The sequence below is a fragment of the Megalops cyprinoides genome, chromosome 7, assembly GCF_013368585.1.
Source record: "Megalops cyprinoides isolate fMegCyp1 chromosome 7, fMegCyp1.pri, whole genome shotgun sequence".
Classification (NCBI taxonomy): domain Eukaryota; kingdom Metazoa; phylum Chordata; class Actinopteri; order Elopiformes; family Megalopidae; genus Megalops; species Megalops cyprinoides.
Window position 1 is genome coordinate 3,263,065 of NC_050589.1, and position 26,068 is coordinate 3,289,132.

General features: G+C 45.1%; 1 protein-coding gene across 4 annotated transcripts in view; it reads left to right on the plus strand.

The window, feature by feature from the left end:
• The window catches only part of kazna (kazrin, periplakin interacting protein a), a 265,787-nt gene that overhangs the window by 35,309 nt on the left and 204,410 nt on the right, over window positions 1–26,068 (plus strand). For all 4 annotated transcript variants that reach the window (XM_036534460.1, XM_036534465.1, XM_036534467.1 and 1 more), the window contains exon 2: window positions 16,405–16,562. In XM_036534460.1, the coding sequence (XP_036390353.1) occupies window positions 16,405–16,562 (158 nt within the window). The remainder of the gene's footprint in view (window positions 1–16,404; window positions 16,563–26,068) is intronic.

A 26,068-nucleotide genomic window follows, 5' to 3' on the forward strand; every position in this document is an offset into this window, starting at 1 on the left:
AGGTGCTGTGTTCATAAGATTAATGGTTATGGGAGTCCTGACTTAGAAAGTGTTAAACTCAGTTAGGACTTGGTTCGTTTTACTGCTGTTTTGTTGAAGTTTGAACCACAAAGAAAATAATAGCGGTATCTGAGCTAGTAGTATTTTGACTGTTCTAGCTAACTGTTGCTATTTCAGTGCCCCAAACGGTTCCGCACAGGAACATCAGGAGTTATCCTCCGCTGCCCTGGCTGTTCCGCTCGGTCTGCAAAGCGTGACAGAGTGAAGGGTAAAGCTGTTACTCCGCACCGAGTCCGTGCGCCTCCTTCATCCCGCGTTGTTTGTATTCTGGTGGCCGAGACTGAAGAACCCTTCCCCGAGGCCAGGCGGAGCAGAGCGGCGCGGCGTCGCCATGGCGACCCGCGCCGGGGACGCGCTGAGAAGCGTGACGCATCTCGGAATTAACCTTGCGTATTTAGGTATTAAGCATTTATACATCTTTTTTATATTGTGGGGCTGTTTTGCGACCCCCCCCCCTCCCTTAATTTCTACAGTGAAGTTTTTGGTAAATAATTCAAACAGTTTTGTTTAAGAGTAAAATTGAACCTGAAAACTCATTACTTTTTATCTCCTCGGCATGAGGAGAAGTGTGCGGCTCCTTTGTAGTCTTATCGTGGGCTGCTGCTGGTGCAGCTGGAATCTAATGATCATGGTAATTGGTGGAGCTGTTATCAGAGGCAAATGAGGGAGCTGTTCCATTAGTTAGAAAAAGCTTACTAGTGGGAACTTCAAATGCTTCCAAACCGAAAGGCATACGCATATGCACAAAAAAGTTGGGTTTTTAAAGAAAAAAACCCTCCCTTTCGGGTTAAATAAACTACCTGTCTGCTGCAGATAGAGGGACTTATGCACGCCAGCTACACTGGAAATGTGCGGAGGTGGAATTGGTCTCTGTATCCATCATTCTATTATTGTCCCATAATTTTCACCAGGGGCCGTTTGAGTCTTGATATAGCGTTCTGTATAGTATTTGCTCTCTGCCTCAGAATGACAGAGTGAGCTGTGCAGGAATTGCACGAGTTGGAATATTGGGTTTAAACTACCTACGGTGATAGAGACCACGTTTTGGAAGAAGCACCTTGAGAGTAATAATGAACAGAAAAACAAAAGAAAATTCAATTTAGAGTTGGGGAAACTATGAGTCTTGAGAATTGCTTCACCCTTTATGGTTCCAGAAAATGTCTGACAGAAACTGCAATGGTGCTGCAATTATGTTCACTGCCACCCATTTTCTATATTGGTTGAGAAATTAATTTCTTAAGTTCACATTATATTGTTTTTTCCCCTGCAGCTGTGAAAGTTTTTTTCTTGTGCATTCTGTCATGAGTTAGTAGCTCTCCACTTAGAGGGATGGTTAGGAATACTTTTTCATAAATAATGAATACATTTATATATCACATAAATTAGATGTTTAGTGATTTGGGGTCATCAATGTGTAAAATTTAATGAGTCATCATGAGTCATGTTTTGGTGAAGCCAGAGCTCTTTGAACTAATAGCAGAGAGGAGTACAGATTCTGGAGACCATCACTTATAATACTAATTTGTTTTCAGATTTTGTCAGTTAAAGCAACCAGTTAAAAACCAGATTTTCAGATTTCAGTGCCTGACACATGAACACATATACATACTGACATACACACATACACATGTGCTGTAGATGCACACAGGTGCAAGAGCAAATTACTGTACATGCATTGACACGCCTCTTATACATACAAATATTCATGTCAGATTGCAAATTTGGCTCTTTAATGCATAGTATTTTCTTAGACTGCTCTTCAGCTTCATTGTTAATAGATTTATGTAGACCCATGTAGTTGAGTCGCATAATGGAAGTGTATGTTCAGTATTGCTGTATGTAGCTTTTACAGATATTTTGCAAGTGTCAGAGTCATCCTTGAATGCATCTTTCTTAGTTGGCCTCCAGCATGGGCCTGTGTTTGAAGACATAACAAATTGACCAAATGCTGAGGCACCTGTACCACAATCACACAGGCGCTCTGGGGGTTGAAGGGCATCAGGTCAAGGTGGTCATATTATGCTAAGTCTTGTAGCAATTACATTGATTCTAGAGATGTATTTGACTTTAGAATGTTATGACCCTCTCGCCCCCCCCCCCCCCCCCCCCCCCCCAAAGCTAGCTGGACCTTGGGGCCCCTCTTGAATTGGAGTCATCCGTCAAAGAGGCCTCCAGGTCAAAAGGGCATAATAATCAAGGCAGTCAGCGGTTCAGCATTCCACACACGCTACTGTGTTTCAGACGCCTGCCCTGGGATGTGCGTCGTTATGAAGTGGTCCTGAGGGAAACATGGTGACTCTTCTCTCATGGTTCTGCATCAACCACACTTCATGTTTTTATTATAAATCGGGGATTATTGCAAGCCTTCTCTTCAGGCGGCCCAGAAAGATGGTTTATGGGAATTAATCGAAGCAATTCTGCCTGAAGGCAGTAAAAGCCATGCATGGCAGAGGGCCTTGACAGCTCTCAGTGGTGCCCAAACCTGTCATGAAGTCATTTCCCTGGGAAGAAAAAAAAAATATTAATGTAATTTATCATCTCAAATACTTGAGCTGAATTGCATCATTAAGGCTTACATGACTCAGACATGAGTTTTTGACTGTCTCTGTGTGTGCTTTTAGATAAATCCCTTTTTTTTCACCCACCATTACACTTGTACAGTTCAAAGAAAACTTAATTTGTCAATATTGGGATATCTCATCAGGCTGGCATTGTTTGAGTGGAATTTCCTTAATGCACTTCTGCAGAACACTGAAAAGCCCATTGTTAGCATACAAAGGCGAGCGTGTGATTTATGTGAGTGTTCTGTGGAGGGAACGGACTGTGGTGTAGCACCTATACGGAGTGTGTGTGTGTGTGTGTGTGTGTGTGTGTGTGTACACACACGCACTGTGAGCTCAGGAGAGCCAGATGATTAGAGGCCCTCCTAGCTTTGGGCCAGGCGGAGGACATTTCCGGCCTGTGTTCCGTAAACCAAAACAATCCCAAGCACAATAGGAACCACATGTCTGAAGCAGACCCGGGGGAGTCCGCCCGTCGCTCCAGCGACTCGCGGCCTGGATGAGGGAACACAATGGATGAATTAGGGCAGGGAGAGCTCTGGTCTCGCCTCGCTGTTTGTTTTGGAAACCCTGAGAGAGGCCAAGTGGTAGGAATTCCCCAGCTCCCCCTCCTCCGGGTCCTGTGGAATGGGCCTGCACGTGGACCGGCCGTACCCAGGCGTTTCGCTCTGAGGTCAGCCGTCAATGTACACCTCCTGCCCTGACCTGCTACGGGTCAGCACTGTAATGGAACCTCCGCCTCCCTCACTGTTGACCTTCCCCTGTCAGAAGAAAGAAGAAGAACAAGTCTTTGGCCCAGATGTGGCTGACCGTCCGTTAGCACTGACTTCCTCTGTGATGCGAGTCTGAGAGGATCGTGAGTTTGGAAGGATCCTGCAGAGCTTTGGCTGTATGCACACTGGTGACACGAGGGTTAATTGTGAGGCGACGAATGCTGGTATATTTTTATCTGAAATACCTGTGATTGAATGAAGAGGAGGAATAGGTTCAGTTTGCTTCAATGTGTTTTGTTAGTCCCCTGTTTTTTTTTTTTTTTTAATCAGGACAATCGGAGAATGAATTACCTATTCACTTGTCAGGGTCTGCTTGCCAGTTTATGGAGGTGTATTTCAGACTTCCAGAAAAAGCACTGACTCGAGTTAGGCTATTCAATTTAAACCAAACTTCAGTGAAACTGAGTGCAAGGAGTCCTAGGGCAGTAACTGAGAAAGGATCACAGGTTCAGGTTCAGATTCCTTTATTTGCACTCGTAGGTAGATTTGGTTTGCAGTAGACGAGTCATCCAACACAGACAGTAGACAACATAATAAAAGTACTCAAGGTTTCCATCATCACTAAACCACTTAAACTAAAAATAAATAAAATAAAATAAATGTTGCTTCTATATATATATATATATATATATATATATATATATATATATATATAATGAAATCTATGCAGTGTTGCTACAGCATGCTAATCTGAGTGATGGCTGCTGGAACAAAGCTATTTTTATACCTCTTTGTTCTGCACTGTGTGACTATAAACCTTCGTCCAGAAGGAAGAAGCTGAAATTCACTGTGCAAAGGGTGGGAGTCGCCGTTTAAGATCGAGCCAGTTATCCAGTTATCCGCTGTACAGTCAACCTCGCATGCACACGTCCAATTCAAAACCTCCAGGTTATTCTTTGGGTTTCACTTTGAAACTCCCGTTTCGGCCTCCTGAGTGTACGCCGTCTCGTTACAGTACAGCATGTCCTCGGTGGATTTTGGGCTTTGGGACTTTGTGCTGCTTTCTGTTTGTGTGGTTGTCAGTGGCGTTATTCCAGTGGTATTCGGGGGCGGGGCTGGCTGCGGGGCACGGGGGCGAAGGAGCTGAGATTTTTATTAGGAAATTGAAGATTTGTTTCCCAGGTGGGACATTTCCATCTTCCTCTTGAAGGTTCTTAACCTGAATAAATATCCTACTATATGAGTTTATAATTGGTATATGAAAAGTTAAGCATTGTAGCCACTCTACATAAGGGGTCTTTATAATAACATGAAAATATGAAAAATGAAAAATAATAATATATTATTCAAATAATGTAAAAATATATTTCGTAAAATGTAATTTCAGTAGATTTTAAATTTTAATACAATAAAGCATAGGCATAAGGGTTGCTGTTGATAAGGGTATGGGGTGCTGGACTTTGGCCCCCCTGTTTGGACGTCATAAACAGGATTAGAAATAAAAGGAGAAGATGGGGATCTGCAATGGACAGCTGACATGAAAAGGAAATGGTTCCTGTGATTTTTATACCTGTGGATGGGACGGGTTTGTTGCATAGGCATTGTCTGAAAATTCTCTTTCCCAAATCAATTCAAATCTTAATAATAATACTCACTTAGATATCATGGACCTTTTTTGTCTTAAGTAGTAGCTAATTTTATTCAGCCAAAGAAATTGTTCCAAGTGCAGGTTGAGCCCTACGGCCTGGGTTTGAGCCCAGCTGTGTCATCTGCCAACAATGACCAGGAGTTCACAGTGGCAGCACAAATTAGCTTTGCACCACTGAGGTAAAGGTGGATATGTTGGCCAGGGTGGCCAGGGTTTTGCACAGCTTTCAGCCCCCCGTGACTTATTTGGGCGCCTATGACTTACTGAGATGACATCAGAAAGATGCGCGTGCGTGCGTGCGTGCATGTATTTGACGATTGCAGCCGCCTAGCCCTATGCTCCCATGTGGGTGCAGAGGTTGGCGCAGTGAGATGAACCAAATGTATAATTGGGGATTACAAAAGTTGGGTGAATCAGGAAAAAAATGCATAAAGAAAAAGTACAAAAGGAAACCAGCATCCACAGATTCAAAGCATTCCATCTAGGCTCTTGGGTAACGTAAGCTCTGTGCAATCTCATTGATGCGAGCAGAACCTCTTCATTTTATAGGATTGCTGCTTTATCAGTGCCGTAAATGCAAAAGTTGCCCAAAAATAAAACTGTGTTCCCAAAACACCCCTGGGACCACTGGAGATATCGTGGATCTTAGTGGATGAGTCATCCTTTGAACTCTTATTGTTGAGAGCAAGTTCTTCATAAATTCTGAATTACGTGCTCCCTCTGTGGAACATTTCACAGACATAACTGGAACATCACAGACAGCTGTAAAACATGCTGTGATGAGTTGGATGTGCAGTTTGAACACGGTGCTATTATATTATCAAATTGGATACCTTTAATTATAGCACCAATTGAAATTACAGGTATTATAGTCTTATATCCAGAGGAAACCTTATGGATACAGAAAAATATCTACCTGGCTCCTTATTGAGCACACAGTGGTGAAATTTCATGCAGGAAAACAAACAGATTGTACAAATGTGGACAGTCCTGCATTGGGGACCCATTTTACAGCTGAAAAAAAGGACAGATGGCCTTTGTACTTTACCTTATAATTCCAGAATGCTCCGCACCCGGCAGAATATGTCTGCATGCCAGTGAGCATGTTCACATGGGTGGATGGAGAGCGATCTGTCACTGATATGTTGTCGGACTGAAATGAGAGCCTTGGATCTGATTGCATTGCCTGCGGTAAGACATGAAAGAGATTAAAAACTGGTAATGTGGCCCATCTCGGACAGCTGTGGACTAATTTAATACCCTCATACGGTTTGTGCTTTTCGAAGGCGGCTGTGTGAATTTTATGTGTACCGGGTGCGCCGTTTCTGGATATTAATCGCATATTCGCTGTACTTATATGCTTGGAGCGTGAAGGTGGGGAGAGCAGGCTGTTCTGCTTTAGCTATCTATTTTGCACGTTTGATTTGTCGTTTGCGAGAAGTTCTTACAGTTTCTTTCAACCATTTTGTCCCCGGAAGAGGAAAGGCTGACGGTGTGTTTTGTTGGAGCCGTTTGCATATTAACGCTTTTCCCAAGTGGCCCCGACGAGACAAGCAGCTGGCGAGAGATTGGCTCTCTCTCACCGAGAGGCCCTCGCTCGCCCACAGCAGCGGGAGAGGGAGTCACGATCCATCAGCTTCTCACTTAAAAACACGTTAGAGACCTGACATCATTACTGCCTGCGATCCCGTTGCTTTCTGCCGTGCGGCTTCGCCACACACCGGACCAAGCTTGATATTCATTTCGTCCCTGTTGTATCATGTAAAAGGCTCTGTCTGGTTTTGCCGGTTACCCTTTTATGCCGGCCGCAATTTCTTCTCCTGCGCAAGGCAATTCTGGCAAACTGGGCTTTTACTTTGTATACTCCTATAAGTAATTCCTTTCAAAGAACGTTTTGATGAACAAGCTGTACTGTTTTTTTTTTTTTTCATCTGGTTACATTTCACTGTTGTCTTTGCAGACCTGCGGGATTTGGAATATGCAATGACAAGGAGTGTTTTTTATTAAGTGATATCACTTTATTAAGTGGTAAACAGAATGTTTTATAGAAAACGTAGATCATACTCAGACTCAGAAAATGTGGTGGGCTAAAACACACCATTGAGAATCACTGCAGTTTTACCTCTCTGTCCATAGCTGGGTTTTTCCATCTTGGATGAAGAGTGTGATGGGTATTCCCTCTGTAAAGCCTGTGAGGCGAGGATGCTTGTACCTTGTCAGTACTGTTTTGATTTATATGTGATAAAGCGTCTGTTTTTTTCATTATCCGGTCCTGCTGTATGCACACTATGTGGTTGCACTCATGCATTCTTACACATTTGGTCAAAGCCAAAATCTCAATGTCAAAAAACGCGTACGATGCAGTGCGGTGTACTCTTCAGTGCTTCAGATTGCAGCTGGCTTGACCCCACGACTTTGAGCGCAAACAGCCTGTTTGCTGTAATTGTTTAAAATGTCATTATGTTCAAGTCGGCGATTGTAATATCTCTGTGCATCTTCGTGGCTTTGGAGAGGTTTCTTAGCCGTGCAAACCGGCTGGCGGGACGCAGGGGACGCGCGGGGATAAAAGGCCCTTCGTTAGGATGCTAATCGCCGTGCGGAGAGCGGACAGACGCGAACGCGTGGGTATGAGAAGGTTCCTCTGTGACAGACTCCAGAGGGGCACGCAAACGAGTTTCTGTCTCACAAACTGCGTGCAGATTGGAGCTGATTACTACTGCAGGCTCTCATCATTTTCAATGATGCTTTTCCCCAGTGTCATTGCCAGGGAAAGAGAGTGGGGGGCAGGGGGGGAGAATTGAGCATTTGCCTGACAGAAAGCCAGTCCTGGAACAGAGGCATCCTTGTAATATCTCTCTGAAAGGCAAACCGAGTGTTTGTAGCCAGATGTAATTGCAGCCCAGAGCCAGTAAGGTGAACCCTTACCTAATGGGTTCCGTGAGATTGCTTTTGGTTGTCTATAAGATGGCAAATGTACCTGACATTTAGATACATTTGCATGTTGTCAGGATGTGACACCTGTCTTAATTCGGCATGTGCAGCCCCAAATGTTCAGCATATATGTGTACGCATTCCTCCCCTTGGATTTTTTTTTTTTGGATAGTTCAAGAATGCACCGAGATCCATGTAAAACATGTAATCGACATGATAAGTATTTTTCCTTATACTGTAGGGAAAGTGAAGTGAAGTGCTGTGCTGTGCTGTGGGCCGTACCTGTTCTGTGGTTTTGTAATGAACCCTTTTCTGTTTTTCTGTGTTAAAAAAAATGAGGAGGATTGCACATTGATCGAGTCTTGATCAGGTTTGTTTCGATGAGCTTGCGTGTAGGCGTGAGGCTGCCGTTGAGTCGTGGTCATCGGTGTGGCGGCCTGGTCATCGGTGCGGCGGCTCCGCCTGACGCACTCGCCGAAGGGCTGCGGCGAGTCTGCGGGGCCTGCGAGAGGAGTTCCGTCCGCCGCGGCTTCACTTCAGTACTCTCTCTGTCAGAGCGCTGTTTGCAGTGGGGAAGGCCATCCACTAAACATTGAGTGCGAAATTAAAATTGATTTGCCAGCGCGCGTCGCGAGCATTTTATTCTGTCTGGCTTTCCGTTTCTTTGGTTTATTTATTTATTTTGCCGCTCTGTCTCAAGGATGAATCCCTGGTAAAAGCGCTGGGGGACTCGAGCTTGTGGGCTCTGCATCTCCCTCCGGCGTGCGGCTTGGCTGCTCGCCCTGCGCGCCGGGGTGTCCATGAATCTCCATTGTGTCAAACGGCTCTGGATGTTTGCTGAGGGACTGTGATCACAGTGGCCATCCAGACGTCACGCGCCAGCAGGGTTATGATAACATTTTAGGTGTGTGTGTGTGTGTGTGTGTGTGTGTGTGTGTGACTCTGCTGGTCTATTATAGCATAGCTGCTGTGGTGTGAAGCTCAGAGACACTATTAGTTATCAGCGAGGGCAAGCAAATCCATTCTGGCAATGCCGCCTCATTGCGCAGGTCAGAGTGTAAATCCTCGATATCTGACACATAAGATCCATAGCACGCAGCTCTTAATGTGCACTGCGCATTAATGGGGCAGTAATTGCCTCCCTGTCACTGTCCCCCTGCGCTACGAGTCCTCCATGGGCTCAGTCTGAAAGCCCTGAAACACTTCTCGCCTTAATCATTATAAATGTAACTGACCAATCAATGGAAGACATGACAAGCCTGGTAGAGAGTCGCACACAGATAGCCCGCACGGCGGGCCAGAGTCCATTACACTCGTCGATTTCCAATCGTGAAAACGGCCATTGGAGCAGTTGCAGTACCTATATTATCTCAGGTGCCAACGACTCCGTGCGTAATAAAATTATGCATAATTGCTTGGCCGAGGCAACATGTCTGCTCTGTGGGCTGCAGTATGTTTCAGTGGTTTTTTGCTTCTCTGAACAACTTACTCTTCCAGCAAAGCATCTCATGGCTGTTTCAGTTGGAGGTCACTGCATTCTCATGACAGACACACAGGTTAAGCAATCACTTCATCAGTCATGGCTGTTTCTTAGAGGAAATATTTATTCATCTTCACTGACTGCAATGCTCCTGGTTAACTACCTTTTTTCTCTTCCAGCGATTTTTGTTTTGACCGGTTGAAAGGATGTTTTTCTTTTTTGCAGTGCTTTTTGATGGTACAAGTGCTTACACCTCCTTCAAAGCTCTGGGGAGAATGTAACCATTGTCTCAGTGAAAAAGGCTCAGGGACATGCGTAATGCTCAGATGTACTCAAAAAATGTGAATCCCTTTTAAATAGCATGAACTACAGTGCTCTCATCCTCTGTATTATTAAAGAAAAAGCCAAAGTTCTGCAGATAATGATGAACATTTTTGTAGTCCTCCAGACGGCACTTATCCGATGGCCCCAAACCTTTGTAATAAAAAATACACAGTTTGGGAAATGAGGCCTAGATCCGACATGGCCTTTCTTAACTTTCCGCGAATGAAAATGTTATTTTGATGATATTTTCTGGTGTGTAAATGCAGTGTTATAAAGAGGTGCCTTTTAAAGATGCGGAGTGAATCGCGGTCTAAGTGGCAAAGCGCGTTTAGCTCAGACAGTCGAACAGAATAATCTCGGGAACCCCTCAGATGCCCGGCAGTCTTTTTTGCATGCGCGGTGCGCTGTGAGCTCCTACATAAATTAATCACAGGTCAGACGCTCGTGGCCATTGCTGTTCTGCGATGGTATCGGGCTGCCCTACAGGCCATGATGCAGATGCATGGACACCCCCAGGTCTTATCAATGCAAAGTGTTAGTGGCACTATTGGATTTAAAACATTTTTTTTTTTTTTGGTCGATGTACGACACTCCCAACTTTGCCAACTTGCCAGTGGAGGGCGCTCCAGCTTTGAGGAATAAAACTCCCAGACTGCAGTGTGAACCTGCTCTAGCTGCTCCTCTCTCTCGCTCCCTCACTCCCTCTATCCCCATCTTTCTCTCCATCTCCCCCGTTCCCTTAATCTTTCTCTTTCTCTCTTCCTCTGTGCCCCTCTTCCCTCCTCCCTTCATTTTTCTCTTTCAATCTCTCTCTCTCTCCCTCTTTCCCTCGTCTCAGTCTCACTTTCTCTCCCCTCTCCCTAACTCTCTTTCCATCACTCTGTCTCTCTCTTCCCCTCTCCCTCTTTTTCTCTGTTTCTGTCTGTGTCACCCCCCCCCCCCCCCTCCCTTGACAGCTGTAAGACTTGTACTGCAGTCAATTAAGGCCAGTCTTTGTGCTGCCATGTTCTGAGGCTGCAGACTCAATCCTAAATCTCCGACGATTGTTCTTGAGAAAAATACATTAACCTTGAGGGAAGGAGGCCTCCTGTTCTGCCCGTACCATCATTCCTGACCTCCGAGCTGCTCAAACCTTCTTCCCGTCAAATGCAAGAATAAGCTCGTTTGGTGCCCGGGATGCTGAAAGCGTCTTACTTAAGCAATGCTTATTGCTTAAAAATAATTCTACATCTATCCATGCGGTTTTGTTTTCGTACCTACAGGCGTTGGCGGGAAAGCCGCTTTAGGTTTAGAAACTGACAAAAAAGCCCAATTCAAGCTTCTTCATGCTTTAGGACCAGTTTAGCTTTTTCAGGGATTTGACTGTGATATTTTTATTGAAAGAATAGGGCAGTCTTGTTTAGAAGCTGTGGATTGTCTCAGTGGCAGCACTGGGGGGATAGGTGAACAGTCACAGGTGAATCCAGGGGTCCGACATTACCTGAGCTTTGGAACAAACGTATGTAAATATGTAAATGTAAAGGGAGGGCTTTTAGTCTTGAGCCCTGCAATCACACCTACAGATGTTTGATTTATTCACATTTTTTTTCTGCCAGCCTTTCGCAGAAGTGAGGAGGATTATTGATGAACAGGGGAGAGCAGAGGAAGTGTGGCAGTGTGGACTGGGGGGGTTGGTGGGGGGGGGGGGGTGGAATTAGTGCAAGGTTGGCTGCCTGCTAATGTGGAAGATTACCCAGAGGAAGCTCAGGGAGAGGGTGGCGGAGACAAACAGATCAAGATGGGGAAACAAAAACAGGATGAGGCCGAGACACAGGCAGGCCCTGCTGCGGAACATTCTGGAGCTCGCACCGTAAGTCGCTGACAGCACGACAGTGTGAAATGGTACAGCGCCAATGAGATATTTTCTTCCCAGAGGAAATGTTTTTTTTTTTTTCCCCTGATAAAGAATCACAAATATTTTTAGAGTCATTTCTAAGCTACGGTTCCATTCTCTTTGCACTTTCAGTTACTTGCTATGCAGGCCGCATAGACTTGCTACCATCATGTTAATTGGTAGTCATTTATTCCTTGCGGTTTCAAAGAACCCTGCTGCCCAGGTGTGACAAGAGTCTGATCCGCTTCCCACACATCCATTGAGCTTGACTGTGGAGCTGATTGCGGTGATAGTTTCTTAGATGTCCCGGTCCAAGACAGGTCCAATGACTCGTGTTCTCATTGCGCTGTCCAAGAGTTACCTTCTGCTTATTTATGATGAGATGACTGTGGCAGGACAGGTGCAAAATAAGCATCCCTCGGTGGTTTCCATGACGCTACACACAATTCATTAGTAGTTCTTGGTAGATACTAGCCTTTTATTTTCTCTTTTCTTTCATGAGACAATATATTATATGAGAAAATCCATCCTTCCAGAGTTTGTTGAAATTGATGACAGTGTTATGTTTCAGCATATGATTCAGAGAAAAACAGGGAACCGTTCTGCACTTATGAAGTGTTAAACCAACTGAATAAGCACACTCTGCTACCCACAACCGATGTCATGCTTTTGTTTCCTTGTCAACTTCTTAGTGAAAATATTTTTTATCTTAATGGAGCCTTTTAGTTTTGTTGTTTTGTTTTGAAGCCTATTAGCACTGAATTGAACTGAAGTGACAGCACATAGAGGTGGGTGTAGGGGTTTTTTGGGGGGGAGGGGGGCAGTGGTACATGTGCCACCTCACTGTCAGGAATTATTGTCAGTACTCAAAACATTGGCATCTGGTGACATGACACTGCTCTCTAAGGCGAGACTAATACAGTGTAGCCCTAATAGCGTTGGGTCATGGGGAAGGGATTACATGCTGTAGTAGCACAGGTCTGCGAAGGCTTTTACAGTACAGTCGGTGCGTTGCATTGTCTGGCCATGCTGCCGGGATGGGGCACGGGCTTTGGAATTTCACACACCAGATTCCTTTGTAAATTAGAGGGCAGTGGATTTTTGTTTCTGTTTCCAATGACATTTCAGCTTTGCTCCAACTTTGGACTGACTAGTGCCCAAACGTGGCCAAGAAAGGTGGAGAATGTGAGAATCGGTGTGTTACTGTGGTATTTGTGAGTACGTACACATATGCTTGTGTGTGTGTGTGTGTGTGTGTGTGTGTGTGTGTGTGTGTGTGGAGGGGATTCGATGAATGTTAGTTAGTGAGTGAGTGAGTGTATGTGTGTGATTGCCACTGGAAAATAACCAGTACATACTAACGACTATTCAGATTATGAATCACACAATTACTCAATGGCTCATATTTATCTATCGGCTTTTAAATTTAGCTTGAGGTTGTTTTAGGCATATGCTAACTAACAATAAAGACAATAAACTGTATGTTCAACATGATTAATGATTTGTTGATCAAGAGAAAATGTATTTCAAAATAGAAAATGTTACAGCTCATAACATGAAGTAACATGGCTTTTAACCTTAACATTAGCTATGCTAATGAGACGAGTCTTCATCATCCAGAGAGCCAGTGTGCTACCCCTACAGATGCTCGAGCATAACTGATGTGCTCCCATGCCAGGCAAGGTCAGGTTTGCAAATGTTGAAGTTCACAACCTTCTTGGCAGAGTTAACCCTTTTGCACGTATGGTCAAACCGGTGTGATTAGCTGTTTAACGTGTATGATAAAACCGGTGCGAATAGAACACGAGATTGGAAAAATTCTAGCTAATTTTAGCTTTGAGGAAACAGCAATTTAACGTTAACAATATATATATAATGTTTTTTATATATATATATATAAAAATAGCAAATGCTAACTGAAAACTATGAGAAGCTTAATAACGCTAAAGAAAACATAACGACCCATGTAACGTAACACGCGCTACATAGCATAAAATAAGGGTCAAGAGTAAAATGCTGCCACACTTTTGAAGTCTTTGGTCGTGAAGGTGTTGCCATCTCTATTGTTCACTCCAGTAAAGCAACGTAGCTTAGGCTACATGTCTGAGCATTCCGAGTCAGCACGAAAAACACACACGATGACGTCGCCAACTCATGGACAATTAAATTCTTTGGCAACTAATTTGGTCATTGATTTCAGTCGACTAAGTCGTTGCACCCCCTACTGCACAGTCTATGTCAAAAACATTGCACTGTTTAGTTTTTTAGATGCCTGTGTTCTTTTTGAAGACATTCACAATACAGCCCCTCCACCCCTGAAACATTTAATTAAGCTCCATTCATATGAACAACACTGGAATGATAAGTGGCCACATGAAAGCAGCCTACATAATGTCTCCCTGCTCTACAGCATGTGCTCAAACAACTCTGCTGGTAAAGGCCACAAAAGACTGGAATGTGTTGTTTGCTGGTGTAAAGTCTTGCAGCAATTTTGAAATGTTTACCTCCAAACTAAAACAAAAAGTCTTGGAGATGATAAAAATCTTTTTTTTTTTTTTTTTTTTTTCTGACCAAGGCTACTCAGTGCTTACTTTCACTTTCATTTCTCCTGTGATGAAATCGTTGCATGCTGCCGTGATATGATCTGCAAGTCTTGTTGCCCTGCTCTGGGACTGGAGACTTCATATATTAGGTCCCTGATAAGTAAAGAGATTAAATATGATTTTGAAAATTCCAAAGCACATAGCACATATTATGTCAGAGGCTGCTTAAAATATCAGTATACTGCAAGTACTGTACTAACAATATACTTGATGTTTAACCAAAATATACTAATATATATATATATATATATATATATAATGTATATATACACACTTTAAAATAGACTAAACCACATGGACCTCTTCCTGGCTAACTGGGTACAGCGCCCCCTGCTGGTAGTCTTCAGCACGCCCCCTGTTTCTCCATCTCCCTAAGTCCACTCTATCGTTTGTCTCGGTGTCTGAGGGATGGCCCTTTGGTATGAGTTATGTCAGCTGGATGGCACTTCCCTAGGCTTCATCTCCCTTAGACACACGAGCAGGAGAATGAGCGAGATTTACTGAACACAGCGGAACGTCAGACCCACATGACCACTTGTTTACGCTATACCTCAGTATCTCAGAAATACATTGCGGAGCGACACCTGGCTGTTCTGTTCTATTGCGACTCTTTAATCATTGCTGCTCCCCTGTTGTGACACTTTAATCATTACACCCCCCCCCCCCCCCCCCCCCCCCCCCCCCGCCTGCCATGCACACACACACACACACACACACACACACAGAGACACACACACGCACAGACTACCATCAATAGGAGCCGTGGTATTGGACAGAATTTTTTTTGCTTTGTCCCTGAATAAATTAGTCCCATTGAGAAGAATGCTGGCAGAAATATGACTGTGCCACTTGGACAATAGATGCTCCTGGGCTGTTGGTTATACCGGAGAGGGTGAATAAAATACTGAAATCTATGAATTTTGATGTGCGGCGGGTGGCCCTGCCACACTTCCCCCCCCTGTGGCTCCATATTGGGAGTGTATTGACTCACCCCGCAGACTGAAATCCTCGCTGCCTCTTATACAGATATCAAACAAAACCCCAACCTGTGGTTCCATTTTCTTTCCCAGGTCGACTATTTTCTGCTTTTTCACTCCCAGTCCTCCATTTCTCTTGGCTACGGCCGACTGTGAATTACTCATAGCTCTCGGTCAATATCCGCATTCTTTCATAATGTTCCTTTGTGCCTTTTTTTCCACAGGGGTAGTGGTGATAGCTAACGAACAAGAGACTATGCAACGCAAGGCTTTGTGCAGTTCACTGTGGTGCACTTCTTTTGAAAGTACAGCGTCTGATCATTCCTGCCAGTAAGAATGAGGGGAAAAAAAATCCCTCAACGGTAATACGCAGGCAGTCCCACCTGGGACTCTCTCATGTTCGCTCGTTGAAGCAAACCCCCACTGGGTGTGATAACAGACGCCGGCTTCTCTGTTTTTACACACCTTGGAAAAGCCGGTGGTTATTTGTTCTGATTATGCTGTTTGTCTAACTAAGAGCGGCAAACTGCCTTTACTGCATCGAGATTCTGCAGGGGGTTCCTGCTGTTTTACTGCTCGAAAGAAATGCAGTCCTATCTGAGCAATCAGCTGGGCTCTCGGTAGATGGACTTGGTGAAAATTCACATGGAGAGAGGAGGTGGCTTTCATCAAATTAAGTATGTTGTATGAAAAGAGGAAAAAAAAATGGAACTTGGCAATGGGGATATTTTTGGCTGTTACATCTTAAATGGCCACTTATCTGAGGAGAATAGAATGTTCAGAAGCATCAATGATGTAAACAGGAAGTAACATCAAATAAAAGCGTAAATGTGAGCAGGCAGAAATATTCTCTGCAGATGCATTAGGCTTTAAAGGCACTTTGCGTTTGAGGGTACTTTTTTTTGTTTTGTTTTTTTAAAGTTGGATTGAAAATAGTCATTTTCTGGGCAGGTAGATGTATCAAGCAAATCACCATATGCTAGATGCAAGTGCTACATCCTGCCAAAAACAGGCCCATAATTCGAATGTCCAAATGCATGTCAGGTTTATTTTCCCCAAAAGCTAATGCATTTCAAGCACCAATTGTATATGGTTGTTCAGTACAGTTTTATGTTTTTAAAGTACTCTTGTGTGAAGCAGGAGGAGGGCCAAGCTGAACCCAGCTCCTTTGGGTGTCGTGGTGTTGTGGATTGACCTGGCAGCTTATGGCCTGTGTCTGTTCCCCATTCAACAGCTGTGCAGTCTCTGAACAGCCTGAATGACCAGATCGCCCACTTCATGGTGAGCCGGCCCAAGGCCCTCGATGACGAGGACGATGCCTTCCTGCCCGGGGAGAAGGAGACGCTGAAGAAGTCCATGACCTTGATGAGACACCTGCTGATGGATGCCCAGGTGAGTGTGGCCACTCCCAGCGGGGTTACCTGCTGATGATATGTTTATCTGTGATCTTAAAAAATGTAAAACTTGTCCACATTCTTACTGCATTTAGTAGAGTGCCCCTTTTCAAAGAAGTGTTCTAATGACAGATGTAGCTTAAATCATTTTCGCATTGGTGAGAATAAAAAAAAAAAATGGAAGTAAATAAATACTTGGGTCCTCCATCCTTATAGGAGACATCTGTCATTTGGAAGCCATCCATAACTTGCTTCCATCCATAACTGAGTGCTTCCTCCTTCAGTACATGCAAGTTGTCACGGATTTTTCTGTTGTAAATCTTTTTTTTGAAGATGATTAATGTGATGTTCCTTCCTCAGGGTTTTTAAATGTGTCATTCACGTATATTTATACACACTGTCTACACAATGATCCCATATGTTGTGTTTCACGACGATTAATGAATATAACTAACAGAAGTTATGTATATTCTTATGTACTTTGATATATGGTTGAGGATTTTGCTCTTCTTTAAGCATTTCCCATCTACCCTTGTACAGTGTCAAGCACACCTGACTCAAGTTGGCTTTTACATTAGCGGCTGACATCTTTGATAAAGTACAGTAAAAGGCATTTCAGAAATAAGCTCTGTCAAGGTGTTTCCTCACTGGGAGTCCCTGCTGGAAAATTGCTGGGGATGTAGAGCTTTTCTGAGAGGCACCAATAAGAGAAGTGAATTACTTCTGAATCAAATTAGATAGGGAAGAAAATGATGGCACGCACTGTACAACAGGGGGAATGTGCCATTTGCACAGACTTTATATGCAGTCGCCATATCTTTCTGTCTTTCTCCACCAGATAGCATTACATTAGATGGATTGCCCTTGATATTTGTAACCTCATTTTAAGTCAGAGGTGATTAGGATAACTGAATAGATTAGGGTGAAGATTCACACTAATTACCTTCTCTGGTCCAGGGCAGGTGATCTTTAGACTGGTGGTGTCCTGTAACTCTTCTAAATGAATTTGCATGGCATCAATCACTCTGCCTGCGTCAGCGGCAATTGTTTGCGTAGCGAATCCAAACTGTCGATTATGTGTTTACCGATGGAGACCCAGAGCTTTGCTAATAATCAAATGAATTTGCCGAATGCCCGGCCTGATAAAGTTGTCAGGAACATGAAAGGGCGTGTGGTTTATCTGGCTGCCATGTGCGCTGTATCTCTCTCGCACTCTCCTCCATGTAATTTCCTCCTGACCTTGCGGGGCCTGTCCTTCACACAGCTTGCAGAAGATGGGGCCGGGGCTGGGGGGGGGGGGGGGGGGGACAAGCGGACTCAAAGTGAGCTCAGAGTTTTCAGGATGGGAGGGGGGCAGCAGGGAAAAACCGAACCGCTTCTGACGTCCCGAAAGCTGTTGGTGACGCGTCGTCGGTCCAGCGAGCTGATTTTTGCTTCCATCTTGCTTTGTTTGGAGGGCAGCGTGAGGCGTTTCCAAGGGCAACCGTGAGGATAAACTGTCCACAGTGATTGGTTCAAAAAAACCTGCTGTTGCGGCAACCTTAGCAGTGCCTGCCGCAATCAGGATCTGATTGGCACAGGTGCTGGGCTGGGTGGGCAGTAGGCAGCATTGGTGGCATTCCTGGCATTGCCCAAATGACACATGAAGGCTTGCTGGATGTGGTGTCAATGACATGGAAATTTACTCATTCGAATCATTTCACATCGCCCTTTTTTATCATCACCGATGTCCTGAAAGCCAGTGACGATTCTTTGTGTCCTTATAGGTTAAACAGGCTGTTCCGGGCAGATTGAAAGGCTGACCGTGAGCTCATGGAGTACATTATTTTGTTATCCTTGTGATGGGGGCGGGAGGTCGTTGTGCCCGTCTGCACATGGCGGACATTTTTCAGACTCTCAAAAAGGTCATTTCCTGTAGGCCAGAATCTCTTTAAATCTGAGGAAAATTGTTTGTTCAGTTGAGATTTTCCATGAATCGAAACTGTGACACAACAGTCCCTTGAGCTCCCTGTTAGCTTGTCTTGTTGGCCTTGTGTATGATGGGTAAGTTTATACCGTTTTGTTTTAGCTTGCGCTACACATTTATTGCTTTTTCCGCTCTGTGTTTCTGCGTGACAAATGTCCCCATGGGTCTAGAATAATTAACAACCCCATTAGATCAAGGTGTCACTTCATAGAGTAGGTTACCATGATGGATATGGCGTCATTTTCCTTTTCTGAAAGGATCACATTGTGTAGTAGGACAGAGGAAGTGCGATTGATTGTTAGGCGGGACTTCCTGTCTTTAATTGTGATTGATTGGTTAAGACCTGAGTTCCCACCTAAGAGATTTTCAGGAGTTGTAGAACCTGTGCCCAGTCACAAGTGACTGACCCATTTGTCTTTCACCTTTTAGTCTCTGCAGATGATCTTGTTTAGGTACAAATGAATGATTTGATGACAGTGGTGCACTTGAGTGTGTACATGTTTTAGTTAATTTTTCATGTTGCTGTCAAAGCTATATTACAACATCTGTGGTCAAAGACATAAAATCCTGTGACTAAATTATCACAACTGAGCCTCTCACTTTTGCCATGAAATAAACTAAAAGGCTGAAAGACCTTACAGAAGCACCCCACCGGAAGGCTGTGATTTGATTTGCTGTTTCTTTGTGACAACATCACAGCTGAAGCCAGCGAGGGGTTTTGCTGGCAAAGCGGTTCTTGCTAAGGCATAGGGCCAAGAAGATTATTCTCTGAGATGTTGATCAGAACATGTGGCCTTTCAGGAAGCCAGATGCTGCATAATGTTATAATGTCATTGTCAAGTTTTTTTATTTCCCCAAATGCATATGTAGAAGTACCATGATGTTTGCATAAACATTATGATGGTTCTATTTTATATTAATATGTACAGACTTGTGTTTGAATATCTCAGAAAGTGAGATTTTCATTTGATGTTGGCATTTCAAAAAGTCCCTGCTTCATTCAGCTTTCAGTAGAGATTAGAGAGGCTGATAATGTGTTTTTGCGTTTACCTTTTTGATGTGAGGAGGTAATCATGACCTTGCTTTGAAGATATGAAAGCCGGGGTGCCTCTATTGGCATTCTGTACCACTTACCTACAAGCCTTAAAGCAGGGGTTGCAGAACACCACTGGTCTGTCTAAAAAAACATTACTGGCGAAATATCTCCAGTAATTACTGTGGTTTGTCCCACAGGTGATGGCTGTTGTTCCAAATTAAACACACAGAATCAGTGTCGGCTGTTGGTGAGAGTATTTATCAGTGATAACCTGACTGTACCATTGGAGCGCCTCAACCGACCGTTGGCTGTGTGTGTATTGCCAGTCTGGAAAGCCTCCGTGCTGCATCTGGTCTCCTAGCAGCACTGTTGCCTGTGTTTGCAGTCTGCACCACCTACTCGTCAGCTGCGAGCCCCCACCCTGCATCTGCCCCCCCCCCCCCCCCCCCGCAGGCCTCTGTCCTGATCAGGGGTACGTGGCTGCAGGTCCCAGCAGGACGGGACGCTGTGAAAGGAACCCTGGTGCAACAGGCTGATAAAGCACGGCAGAAGAGGCCCCTTTTCCCAGCCTTTTCTTTTTCGAGGCTAAAAAGCGCGTTTAATGTTCAAAGCCCGGGGAAAATCCACTTACACGCCGGCGGAAACGTGCCGAGATTGTCAAGTCAGCCGGCTCTCTCTCCGGAGCGCCTGTCCTTGCCTCGTCTCGTCGAGGTTCGGCTGAAACAGGTGGTCAGGCCTCGCCAAGGCGACCCAGCTCCCCCTAGCTGTCGTTTTGTCTCGCTGGAGGGGCCACGATGTCTTCCTGGCAGATACTGCAGCCCCCGCGCACCTCGGGCCGGCAGCCCCGCCCACCTCGGGCCGGGCCCGTTTTGTTTGTTGGTTATTAATGATACAGCTTCCTTGTGTGCTGCTTCAATAAGGAGACAGCCTTTGTAGCTCGTTTGCAATTTTTGCTCATGACGTGCTATCTCTGAAACGACGGCGGGGGGCGGGGAGAAGCAAAGAAGCACTTTCACATATCAGGAGGCTACTCTATTCTCCATGCACCCATTTCCCATCTGTTGTGTGTCCTTGAGTCAAGCAGGGAAGAATATGGAGAGTTGAACTGCGGCCATTTTCCCAGTCCCCCCATCTGTCTGCCACTTTGAAGGGAGCTCTTCTCTGTCCAACTGCTTCTGAGTTTTTTCCCACACTGTCGCCCGGGAGAGTGATGTCAGGTCTCCTCAGCCACGGTGACATTGACGATCTCTGGAAGCGCTTGGATTCTCGTCGCCAACCTCAGATGCATGCCTGTGCTCGCGCGCGCACACACACACACACACACACACACACACACACACATACACAAATTAAAAACTTCCTCTTCTGTGGCACTGGACTGTGGAATGTGAGTGATACATCATGTTACGCAACAGTGCTATAGAGATCTGACATTCTCACACACACACACACACACACACACACACACACACGCACACAAACACACACTCATAGACAGGAACACCACACACAGTCAAAGCTGTCTTGGGCATGGCAATGGACTACAAGTTCAGTTTGATGCTTGAGTTGTTTATAATTCTTAATAGTCTATAATTGGTTTGATGAATTGGGCAAGTGAAGTACAGTAGAACATCAGTAGCGTTGTAATAGTATTATAACATTGCACCATTGAACTCAAGGTGAATGATAGATCAACAGTCTGTGTTGACTGCAAATAATTCAGGAGTATTCTTCTTTGACCTTGAGTCAGTTTCACTACACACACCTTCTTCAAATGGCCAAGAAAGCATGTAGGTCATGTAGTACACAACACTACAGGCAATTTTTGGCAAGTACCCTCTTTACTTAGTTCTCAGTTGGCCTCAAATTCTAGTTTCAGCCAAAATATGAAGGCCCCACTCAAAATAAATGTCCATATGTCCCTAACTGAATATGTGGAAAAAAAAACTCCCTTTGAAAAACATTGTTGAAACCTGTTTTCTTGTGCTAACATTTCATATTTTTAGGATAGCTGGAGAAACAAGGATAGCCTGAAAGATCCACAGTTTAAATTTAACATGTATGCTGAATTGAAATTAGTTATATGATCCTGGGAAATACAATACTTCACTTTAGGGTGAGTCTTTCACCTTGCATTTTGTAAGTTGCTCTGTATAAGTGGATTTGCTAAATAACTAAATGTAGATGTAAATGTCTTTAGTTGGGTGTAATAAGTGTGGTTGACAACTCCCACAAAAATGACAGAAGTGCTAGGAAATACGGTACGTATTTCCAACCTTTCCTTGGGTTTTGTGTACTTGTAAACCGCCGCAGATGCTTTTTAAAGCCTGTAGTTTGATTGGTCGATGGCACTTTTTTAAAACCCACCACATCAACTGCAAGTATGCTTTTGAAAAATGTAGCAAATAAAAAAATCAATTGGACTTATTTTTCTTCCACAATTTCCCGGGAACTGTTCACAGCTGGTGGAATGTAATTAAATCACGAGGCCTGTCTTGCAGTTAGGGAGACTTTAAGGCTGCAACGCCAGTCGTCAACGCCGCGCACTCTGAAAGGCCCCCTCGTAATGCATGCAGACGCTCAAAAGTAATTTGGACCGCGCTGAAGCACATGCTCGGGAATGGAGTCTGATGTGATGGGGTTTAATCTCGCCCGTTCGCCCCACCCTCCCTCCCTCTTCGAGGGCCCCAGCCTGTCACCTCTCCTCTGTGTCTCCGAGTCGAAACTTCATTAACGTCGCCATTAAAGGCTCTGGCGGCGAGACGCCCAAGCAGCCCCCAAGGAGGGGGCACCCGGGATTCTGATGAGATTTAGGGAGAAGATGTGAATTATTGGATTTTCGGGCGCTCCACAGCCGCTGAATCTCTGAAGTCCTGATTTACATACCGTGATCCAAATACCTTTAGATCTCACTGCAGGAGTTGTCTTTAATTTTTTTTTTTTTTTTTTTGCAGAAGGTTTTAATCAAAGGCATTTCACTTTCTTGTCATTTTGTTTTTGCCATCTTGCTTATATATATGTATATGTATATAATATATATATATTTGTATTGAGCAATGAAATGTGTATGCATCAATTCTGTGTGTATGTGAGTAATGAGAGTTGCTGAAATTACTGTTATTATCCTGTAATTTTATCTTACCGTTGTGAGTATCTGTATGTAAGTGTTATGATGAAATGCTGCATTCTGTACCTGCAGGGAAAGAGAAGAGAAATTTTCTTTTCTTTTTTTTATTTATTAGCAGGTCACGTCAGGACAGCAGACACATCTTGCGTCTGTGTGTTTCTGGTTTCTTACTTGATTGGGGTCAAATCTTGGCAGATGGTAAATACCCTTGTTTCAAACCGCGGGCAGAGGCCAGGGATGGACGGGCAAGTCCGTGTGCCTGTGCCTGAGTTCCAGCCTCTCTCAGGGGAGATGCATGAAAAGCCGCAGCAGACTTCAGGCAAGTGTTTGAGAGGGTTATCACACACGCAGCTATAAAGGTGACTGTATTTGATCTACTTGCCGCCCGCGTATAAAGGGGTTTCTTAGTAGCCTTTATGTGAAACTGCAGAGAGCTGTGGTGTGATATCCTGGATCACAGTGCAGTCCCCTGATGAGTGGAATGGTGGGTGGTGCCTGTGCAGTTCGGGTGGGGCTGATTGGAGGTGGGTGTGGCCTGTGTGGTTTGGGTGGGGCCTCTTGAAACTGGGTAGAGCTGGTGCAATTCGGGTAGGGCTGGTGGAGATTGGGTGAGGCTGATTGGACTTGAGTGTGGCCTGTGTGGACTGGGTGGGGCCTGTGATGGTTGGGTGGGGCAAATGGAAATCAGCCCTGGCTGGTGAGGATTGGGTGGGGCCAAAGGTAATTGGGTGTGGCCAGGAGTGGACTGGGTGGAGCCAATGGGAAGTGTGAGGTGAGGTGGACGGGAAGTGGGCGGAGCCAGTGGGATTGCGTTTGCGCTTGTGGGTTTTGAGTGGGGGCCACTGGAGGCTCTGTGGAATCCACGCGGGGGCACTGCATTCTGGGTGCGTCAGTCTGCTTCTCTCATTGGCACCCTCTCTGAGACGGGTTGCAAATACGCCACCGCAGACGCCCCATCTGCCCCTGGGCCTCCATGTTCTCCGAGGCTCCCGTCCAAACAGCTCAATGGAGATATGAGGCATTGCTCCATGTGGCGCAGTCCACCACCTGCTGCCATGGTAATTACACAGACCCTGAGCCTGGCCAGCAGACCCTGAGCCTGGCCAGCGGACCCTGAGCCTGGCCAGCGGACCCTGAGCCTGGCCAGCAGACCCTGAGCCTGGCCAGCGGACCCTGAGCCTGGCCAGCGGACCCTGAGCCTGGCCAGCGGACCCTGAGCCTGGCCAGCAGACCCTGAGCCTGGGAGTGGACAGAGCAGCAGGCCCATGTGCGCCTGGCTGGGGAAGATTATGCAGAGGCCCCGGAGGACCAGGTTTCTCTCCTCTTTATTTGTCATGTGAATTATCACGGCTTCTCCCCCTCATTGCTTTAGGCCCATCAGGAAATGCACGGAGGAGGGATTATGTGCCTTTTGTAGTTCTGGCGCAATCTGTTTAATAATATTAAACTAATTATAGCTCAAGACCGAAAGCCCCCTGTATCTGTTGTGTTAATTATTGAATAGAAGCGCCTGACTTTTAGAGCATAGGTTAGAGGCAGCAGTGTTTCAGTAATAAGCCTTTGGAGGGTTGCGCAGGTCAATGAAGAGCCGTAGGTTTTTTAGATTTATCGAGTGTGCAGCATTCGGGATAGAATCTAAAATTAATCTCCCTTTCTGTCCCTTTGGCCACAGTTTGCAATGAATCTTGGTTGCGCGCTAACTGAATTGCAGCCTCGGATAGATGATATTAGCTCACTGCAGCAAGACTTCACCAGATTCATTGTTGTCCATTTGGCTGCTGGGCGAGAAAAACTCCAGATTGAGACGACTCTGTATCTCGTAAGAAATAATCTAAAAGTCGTTTCATCAAACGGCTGCAGCCGTGCGGCCTGCCGAGAAACGATCAGGGTTTCGTGGTTCTTTTACTGTGACCGATTTACAGAAAATAATGATTTGGAAAATGTTTTGGTCCATTAACATATAAACTCAGATAAAATTAATGTTGTACAACATTCCCTTTTAGCAGTTAGCATTAGAACTGACAGCGATGAAAACTAGCCTGGGTTTTGCCTAATGAACAGATCTGTAACAGAGGAAGTGGATTTAACCCTCATGGGAAATGAATCTGGCTGCCACTGTCCCTGTCTTGTCATGAACATAGATTTTTTTTTTTAAAATAAAGTCTTAATAACTGCGTTGTCGGCTTTCAATTACACGTCAGTAAAATCAAGGGAGAGCAGGCCTCCATTACAATCTTTTGATTGCAGACTTCATCCCGAGTATGTGGAACTTGACCTTTTAATCTGCCTGTCCTGTCCATGGCGTGATGAAGAAAAGCAGAATTCTGCTCCTCCTAACAAATTAGCCTGGCCAATTGGCCAAATACTGTATCTATAATTAAATAAATGTTGCATTGCCGTTTCCCACCTTTTTAGTTTTAGCACAAATTAAAAAGCTCGCTGAGTCCCCATGTGACAGCAGGTACACCCTACTGTGGAATCCTGCTGGAAAATGTTGTTTGAAAAAGTTAAAGTGTCAATTATTTCAAAGTGGATGAAAATGATTTTTTTTTTGAGGAATTTCAAACGTTTACACATTTTTCCCTTTTTCATCTTGCAGTTCTAGCATTGATTGCTTCATTTATCATTTGCTCAGATTAATTATTCATGTCCGGCTCGTTGAGGGGAGAATTAATCAAATCTGTTTTTATAAAATGCTATAAGAGTCTTATTTTCTTTGCTGTCAGTGTGCGGTTTGTGTACTGTATATTAATGGCATGGGGCGATTGGGGTGGGGGTTGAGGGGAGGGTTGAGGGTGCAGAGTGGGTGGGGTGGACAGGGGGAGGTTGGAGGGTGAATGGCCCTGACTCTGCAGTGGACGGGTCACTCACCTGGGCCAGGAAACTCCTCCCCGGTGCGGATCGATCGGAACTGGCGCTGCTCTTTGGAGAGCCGAGGACGGACCGCGGCACGTCAGATTGCCGCTGTCGAAGGTCTCCCGCGCCATCATGGGGAATAATAAATGGTGTTCAGCCGGCGAGTTGTTAGCTAGGAAAACTTAAAGTGATTACACTATTGATCGGGGAGAGTGGAAGGAAGGAGATTTTGCAAGCCTTGCACATCGCCTGTCTGCCTCCCGCCAGCGCGCCATCTCTCCGGGTCAGGACCCTCCCGCAGTCAGGCCACAGGGCCACAGACCCGCGACTAATACTGACACCATTGATCCACGGAAGCAGAGAGATGGTGCTTCTGGGAGCAGACCAGCTGGGTCAAGACTGCAGGGACCTCTCAGGCCGGCTGGAAGGGGGAACAATAATGCAACCGTTTGACCTTGAGGGACACACATTTCTGCCTGCCCTACGCCCAAACACTGACTCATCTTCCATGAATCACGT